The sequence below is a fragment of the Chaetura pelagica genome, unplaced genomic scaffold (assembly GCF_000747805.2).
Source record: "Chaetura pelagica isolate M959 unplaced genomic scaffold, ChaPel_1.0 scaffold630, whole genome shotgun sequence".
Lineage (NCBI taxonomy): Eukaryota > Metazoa > Chordata > Aves > Apodiformes > Apodidae > Chaetura > Chaetura pelagica.
In genome coordinates this window covers 1,121,167-1,129,053 of record NW_009951855.1, presented here as the reverse complement: position 1 = coordinate 1,129,053, position 7,887 = coordinate 1,121,167, and the positions used below count along the sequence as shown (strand labels likewise).

At 41.1% G+C, this 7,887-nt stretch overlaps 1 protein-coding gene across 1 annotated transcript in view; it reads left to right on the top strand.

The window, feature by feature from the left end:
- Positions 1–76: 76 nt before the first annotated feature.
- The window catches only part of WNT5A (wingless-type MMTV integration site family, member 5A), a 9,554-nt gene continuing 1,743 nt past the window's right edge, over positions 77–7,887 (top strand). Inside the window, exons 1-3 of the mRNA XM_009993362.1 lie at positions 77–340; positions 1,458–1,723; positions 6,445–6,737. Coding sequence (XP_009991664.1) covers positions 261–340; positions 1,458–1,723; positions 6,445–6,737 — 639 coding nt within the window. The 5' untranslated portion in view covers positions 77–260. The remainder of the gene's footprint in view (positions 341–1,457; positions 1,724–6,444; positions 6,738–7,887) is intronic.

The window sequence follows — 7,887 nt, the reverse complement described above, 5'->3', positions numbered from 1 at the left end:
GGGTGGGGGGTGCGTGGGTGGGTTCTGCCCGGTGGAGCGGGAGCCGCGACGTGCCTGCGTCTGGCACCAAAGCCTCGGCGGGGAGAAGGGCAGACGAGTCAGAGTCAAGTTAAAAGGGGCCCGGGTACTTCCGTTTTTTAAACTTGAATGCTCGAAAACGGTCTGAGAAGCAATAAACAATCTGATCCTTTTTCTCCCCCCTCTAGAAATCCACTGCAGTATTAATCCAAGGAGGTGCTTTGGGGACAGTTGGCAGTACAATGGCTTCTCAGTACCTCATAGTGGCTCTGGCCATTTTCTCCTCTTTTACCCAGGTTGTAATAGAAGCCAGCTCGTGGTGGTAAGCATCATGTATGACTTGATTTTAAAAGGGGGTGTGAAGATTTGCCTGATTAAATGTCTTTTTACTTCATATGTGCTTTGTTTCTGAGGGAGTACCGCATGGACGGGACAGCAGGGGAGTAATGGGTTAGTTGCAATACGTTATGTTGTAAAATGAACGGGTCTCTTCAAGTGTGTGCACCATCTCGTGTTGTAAAATTCAGGTTTCAGAATGCTGTAAAGTAGATTCTCCGTGGATTTGATCATATTTAAATTACTAGAATTGCCTTTTTTAAAAGAGTCTTTTCAGCTCCCTGCCATGGAAATGTTACGTATATGAGAGAAAACTAATTTACAAGTAAAAACTTTCCTTAAACTTTTCTGCAATTTAAATGTTTATAAATATAATTTTTATGAAGAAGTACATTTAACTTTCTCCTTTGGCAAATTACCTGTGTCTGTATAGTTTGCAATGTTGGGAGTTCTTGAAATAGGTGTATCTTTGCTGTTTCAAGTGATCTTTTTCAGATTAATGTCCACATTTAATATTAATGTAACATGTGAAGAGAACTTTAAGAATGAAGAAAAGAAAGTTGATTTTGTTTACAGTGAATATACTTGCCTCTGTGTTTTTGTATGTAGTTTGGGACAAGCTAGAACTAGTCTGTAGCAAGTTTCTAACTTCCGTCTTCTTAAAGGTTTCCCTGTTTGTTTAGGGTAGAACAGATTGAAAAATCCATGCTTAAATCTAAAATGTGTGTTAAAATAAATGGGGTTTGGGAGGCTTTTTGTTGTTGTTTTTTTGTGTTGTGTTTTTCTTTTTCCTGGCCTTTCAGTTGTTTGGAGCTTCTGTTATTTTTACTATGTCCATTTCAGCTGGTAAAGGACTGCCTAGATGCAAGTCTTCAAGTCTGTGTCTGGCTTCAGTCTCTATTGTGTGGTGATAACCACATGGATGAGAACTAATAACGTTCAGCACTGTCTTTAAATATTTGTGGGTTTTTTCTCACCTGATAGCAAAACCAGGAGTTGTATAACTCATGTATATAAGATACAGTTCTGTTTGAACATATAGACTTTTTTTGTGTGTGTTAAATGGTGTCTTGCTTTATTAATCTGAATCTTTCTTTATGCAGGTCTTTAGGGATGAACCCTATGAACCCCATGAACCCTGTTCAGATGTCAGAGGTGTATATAATAGGAGCCCAGCCACTATGTAGCCAGCTAGCAGGGCTTTCCCAAGGACAGAAGAAACTCTGCCAATTGTATCAGGACCATATGCAGTTCATTGGAGAGGGTGCAAAGACGGGCATTAAGGAGTGCCAGTATCAGTTCAGACATAGAAGATGGAATTGCAGCACTGTGGACAACAACTCTGTTTTTGGCAGAGTCATGCAGATAGGTAGGAAGCAACATCTTTATGATTAAAGTCTTGTCTAAGGATATGTATGGCACATACTGTTCTGCACTTGAAACTCTTGCCAGGTTCTTACTGAGTACTGTATACAATCAAGTGTTTTTAAAAGTTGGCAAAGGAGTTGAATTATTTTTAGCTGGAGGTGATTTCCCACCACTGTCCAGCCATGTGTCTTGGAAAACAGAGCAGGAGTATATATTTGCATATGGGACCAGAGGAGAAAGGAATATACAGCCATGAAATCTCCTTTTAGAAAACCTGAGACAAAAATGAAAGCAACCTAAGAGAATTAAAACCAGCAGCATCATGTAAAATTACAGATGTCCATGTCTAGTTCCAAAGTTAGTGGCTGCATAATAAATTGCTCTTGGTCTGGAGGTTAACTGAAAATTGCTGCTCTATTAGTGTTTAAAGGCAACTCCTTCTTGCTTATTTTCAAACATGGTGACTTTTTTCTCTTTTAGAGAAAGGTAGATTTATGTTAAAGATAATGTAGCTGGGTAATTTGTATAAAATGAGTTCTATCAGGACAAAATATGTGTTTGTAACTCACCTTTAATGTAATCACATCACTGGTAAGAGAGACAGAGTCTTGTTTAACATCCTATCTCAATTGGGTGGGCACCCAGCCCTTTGCCTATCAGATCCTCTTTGAAATGTCCTCCAGTGCTCACGTGCTGTCTGCTTTTGCTGTCATTTAAAGACCTTGTTGTATTTTAAAGTCCTTGGCAAAATTTTAACCAATGCTGCAGCATGTTATAAACCTTCCTCTGACTTTCCCAAGCCAGATTGCTGATTTTGTGTGAGCAACTGAAAAATGCCTCTTTTTCTGGGTGACATTTGTGATCTTTTATGTAGTGATCAGTACGCTGAAGAACTCAGCAGTGCTTTTTAGTTGGCGATGTAATACTGTTGCCTAAGTGTTTTTCTGTCCTGCTTTAAAAAAAAAAGCAAATTTAAAATCAGACTCAAGCTAAGTTTATCTGTAAATGGGCTAACTCTAGCTAAGGTAGAAGGAGTAAATCAAATCACTTTTGGTCTTAATTTTGATAAAATAAGTTTTTATTTGTAGATTGTCAGACAGATAGAAAAAAAATCTATTTCATAGAAGTACCTAATTGGAACAGCTGATTTTGGATAAACAACCTTCCTAGACTTTTTTCAATCACAGTATTAGCCCCCCATAGAGTTTGTTTTCTTTACCCTGCCTGAGCAAAAGTCTGAAAGCACATGGAACATGAAAGAAAACTTTTTCTGTACACCTTTCTGTTCTATTAATCTAGTAAATGTCAGAAAAATAATCTGTGTAAAATTTGGACCTTCATCCTTCAGCCCTTATTTATTACCTAAGCAAGTGAAAATTAGCTCAAGAGGACTGTTGCTGTGAAGGATTGGGCCCCTGAACTGTGGTGTCTTGTCTCTGGAATAGATGGTTCTGCCCTCCTCAAGTATGACAGGTCTATTTAAAGGTAGTTTCTTTCAAGTTAAATAACTTTGCCGCACCCTTCTGCTGAATATGACTGTATTAGCTGATGTCTACACAGCAATTCATCATGTAATTAAGCCACTTATTCTAATTGTAAATGGAAGCAAGGTTAATAGCCATATTCAAGAGTTAAAGAGCCTAAAGAGTGTATTCACTGAGGATGAGAAAGGTGTTGTGGGGAGCACTTGTATTACTTCATGCTGACCTTTGGTAATGACTAGTTCCTCTGAGGGAAAGAAAAAATGGGTACTTTTAGAGGTCAGTTCTGTTTTACTTAATTTTGCTGTACCCGGGTTTGCTGGGGTCTGTTGGATACTCCTTACTGTCACTGACAGGAGAAGGTGGTAGTCAGAGTCGGAATGCACCTAGTTTGGGAGGATTTTGTCATCCGCGCGCAGAGAAGAGCCCAGGCCAAACGCTGACTGGCAGCACAGTAATTACTCCAGTGTATAAATGGACAGGATTTATCTTGCAAAGTTAGCAAAAGCTGTACAAATAAACCTAGCATTGGGTTTGGAAACTTGCTCTGTGGCTTATATTTTAGGGCTTTTGTTCTTTGCTGCTCTTGGTTGCTGCTGGTTGCTGGGTCAGGCCATGGTCCTTGCGGCCTTCACCGCTTTGCACCATCTCCTGGCTTTGTGGCCAGCCTGGGGCTAACTGGTCTTGGGCTTTCCAACAGCCAAAAGTGCTAACATAAAATAAAATAACTGGATCCTCCCCCAACAGCTTGGTGTAGTTGGGATCCAGTTTATTCATGCCTGCTGTTGAATACTTTAAAAATACAAGACAAAGAACATTTTGTATCCTATGGTCAGGTATTAAAAAAATTGTTCTGTTCTTGCAGACTTTTTCATATCAAGAGTAAAGCTCAGCTCCTTACTATGTGGGTGGCTTCCTACAGTGTATGTATATTGAACAGTTCCATTTCTGTGTTTTATATATATGGGCGAGAGGGGACTCGAACGTGTTTGGAATGTGTGTTTCCTTGCCATGGCTACAATAGAGGGAAAGGCTGGACTGTGGGAAAAGACAGATATGTTTGACAGTGAAGGAAACCAAAGTTGTGCCTAAAGACTTAAAAAAAAAATAATTCAGAGTAACTCATCCATGTGGAACCATCACTCTTAATGTGTTCCTGGGGTCGATGACTTGAGGCAGTGTTGGCTTGCAACCTGCAAGGACTTGAAATCAGCTTCAGCAGCTGATGCTACTTTATTATTTGCCTAAATGTTCAACAAGGAGGGAACCTGAGAGGCCACTCTCCTTTCTGTACCCCAGCTTTTCCTTCTCCTTCCCACTAAGAGCAAGTTCTTTAAAATATGCTCCAGGATAATAATGAAAGCTAGTAAAAAAGGGGCAACTTTATGAGTTTAAATCCTGCAATAAACGGTGTAGTTAACCATGTAAAAGCATGAGCTAACTAAACACAAAAAAGAATAAAATGGAACGGAAGAGGCGAGTCCTGTGGTCCGAAGCAGACCACGTTTCTTTCCTCGCAATCTAGTGGAAATTTTACTTAAGGAATTAATCCAAAAATGTGTGTTACAGATCAAATGGGAACATTAAAATCTCTGTTACGTTCCCCCGCTATAGTTTTCAGTAAACGTAAAGCGTAAGTCAGCACATAAAGCCAAATCTTTTTTACTGAAAAGGCTACTCCTGTAACCCTTTATGCCCATAATTCTTGTAAGTATTTCCATGAGCAGGTGTCTGTGAAAACAGACCATTTTAACTAAGAGAGCAAAGTGCTGCTTGTCTTCCTTAGATGTGGTCTTTCCCAACATAGGAATTCTGATTTTTCCCATTGAAAGCTAGCATCTATTACTAAATTAATCCCGTGGGTGACAGCTGTTATACTAACAAAGCTACTCTGAGCATGGTGTCATCTTGATGTTAAATATGGACCAGACTGCAAAATATTTATGTTCCAGAAGTGCTCAAAAGCTCCTATTAGATTTGACCTGTTAAGGTAGGTCTTCTACAAAGAGCTTCTGCATCAAAAAGTTGCTGCCTGAACACATATGACATGTCCAAAATGCAACCTTTTAAAACCCTGATTTTACAAAGGCCCATGCTGTTGCCTAACTTCATCAATTGGTTGGACTAAAGATGAGGAGTTAAGCTTAACTCATATAAATAGAAAATAATAATAATAAATACAGTCGTTCGGGGATTCTTTCTTGGAGGAGACCCAGTGAGATGCTGTTTCTTAAGATGTAAAAGCAAACTTCTGTCAGGCTCTCTGATGCATGTTTTGTTTGCTTAGCTTTTGGTTTCTTTGTTTCAAAGCTTCTCTCCTTGTAGTCAGAACTTGTAGCATCCTTGGAAAAGCAATAAGGGAAGTCAGGGTCTAAGTAAAGAAAGGTGCGATTAGATACTGACAAGAGGACGGTATGTGGCCATATTTTGTGTTGTGGGTACTGTAATTTTTCTTCCAAAAGTTTGAAACTCAAGGTTTTCAATTTCCTTTTAAGGGCACCAGATGTAGGAGAAAACCTTCAAGGCCTCCTTGTGCCAAGGGCTTTTTCTTCCCTGTAATTTGTAAAGATGATTGTCCATGGACTCTCTTGCCATATTCACATGAACAGAAGTGGTGGATTCTAAACAGCACAGGTTGTTGTTAGTTTTAAATAGCCTCCTGCAGAAGTGCCTGCCTTATGCTTAGGGTGAAAAGTTGTGTGCAATTCTGCTGCACGTTTCTTTTGGTACCAGGAGGCTTTGTAAAAAACTGTGACTTTAAATAAATTGGAACAAGTGGATGAAGTGCATAAATCATGTTTGAGAAGTAGTAATTTAAGAACCAGACTATAAAAAGTTGTATTTAAGATCTCTTTTTTTTTTTTTTTTTTTTTTTTGAAAGACAGGGATTCTCTTTCCTTTTCTGCCCCTCACACGCAAGCACGATCGCTTCAGCCTTGCTGGCATCGTGCTCTGGCCCCAAGTCGCCTTCTCTCCACTCCCTCGACCAAGTTTTCACCAACATGAATGCGAAGCGACTCCTGCTTTTCACAAACACCACGTGTGTGCTGGTTGGATCGGTTATGCTTGGGTTTTCTTGGGAGTGAAACATTTTGAGAATCGTGGTTCAGGGTTGCTCTACCTTTTAGTAGGCTAATTAATTTTGGTGGCTCCTGGCAAGTCTTTGCCTCCCCCAGCTCATTGGTGGGCAGGGAGCGGTGTGCATGGGCTCTGCCCTAACACATGTTATCTTTCCGTGCAGGCAGCCGGGAGACGGCGTTCACCTACGCAGTGAGCGCAGCCGGGGTGGTCAACGCCATGAGCCGCGCCTGCCGGGAGGGCGAGCTCTCCTCCTGCGGCTGCAGCCGGGCAGCACGGCCCAAGGACTTACCCCGGGACTGGCTTTGGGGTGGCTGTGGGGATAACATCGAATATGGATACCGCTTCGCCAAGGAATTTGTTGACGCACGGGAGCGTGAGAGAGTTTACCAGAGAGGCTCCTACGAGAGCGCCCGCATCTTGATGAACCTGCACAACAACGAGGCTGGGAGGAGAGTAAGTAGCTACAAAACAGCACATCCCTCTGCCCCCATCCTTCCTTTTGGGGGAAGGACATGCCTCAGTGGGGCATGGGGCAGCACTGGGTGGTGACCAGCCACCAAAGCTTGGCTCTATTTTGTTGCCCAAAGCAATAAAATAGCAAATACAGGGTGTAGGTGGGGGAAGAGTATATGAAATTTGTCTTGCTCCTCGTTGTCAGATGGCCTTATCATCTTATCATTCTTGGGACCAAAGTGTGTTGTGTCATCCTCCATATTGTTTTGTTGAAAGTGCCCAGCTTGCTGTGGATTGTCTGTAGCACAGAATTTTATTAGTTTGTATTTTCAACCAGGACAGTGTGTATTGGAAGGGAAAGGGAAGCATTGGGCTTCCCAATCTGGAATTGTGCTGCAGGATTGTTCTGACGCTTTTTTTCCCTACTTCAAGAGGATGTGAAAAGCTCCGCCATATTATTAGCAAACATGGTCTTCTGTGGTTAAATACGTCTTTATGGTTTCTTTAATCTTGAAAATGCCTTAAATGAATGGGTGTAAACTTTTGGTTTTTTTAATAGTCTGAACATGAAGAGCCAAAATCATTATTTTCCTAGAGCTTGAAGTGCCAGAAATAGTCAGCTGGAGGCTTTACACTTGTGTTCTAAGGTGAAGAAGGATGAAAGATAATTGAAAATTAATAGTATTTAAATGTGAGAGGAGGGTGTCTGAAAGCAATGGACAGGCCAATTTACTATTAGCAAGAAGAAAAATGACATTTTCACAGTTGCTTATGGAGATTGGAGCAGTTTTTTCCTTCCTCAGCCTCATCTTTGCAATGCCATTTGGCAGCATTAAGACTTTCTGTAACTGCTGGTTGGAAGTTGTCTACAGTATCATCTAATGTGTCAGACCCCAGGATTTTTGGGACAGTGTCAACATTGACTCTTATTTCTATTTGTACAGGGCAAATGACTGGTATTTCCCTGCCAAAGCTTTGTAAAGAGGATATTGCTATGTAGCTCTGTCTCCCACCCGTAGGTGTTTGGGGGTTTCTTCTTGGATGAAGTCTCTCTTGCAGAGCAGGGTTTAGGATAGGAGGAGGATGCAAAGCCAACAGCAGACAATCAGCTGCAGCTGAGCCAGGAGCAAGAGGAATCTTAACTCTTTCC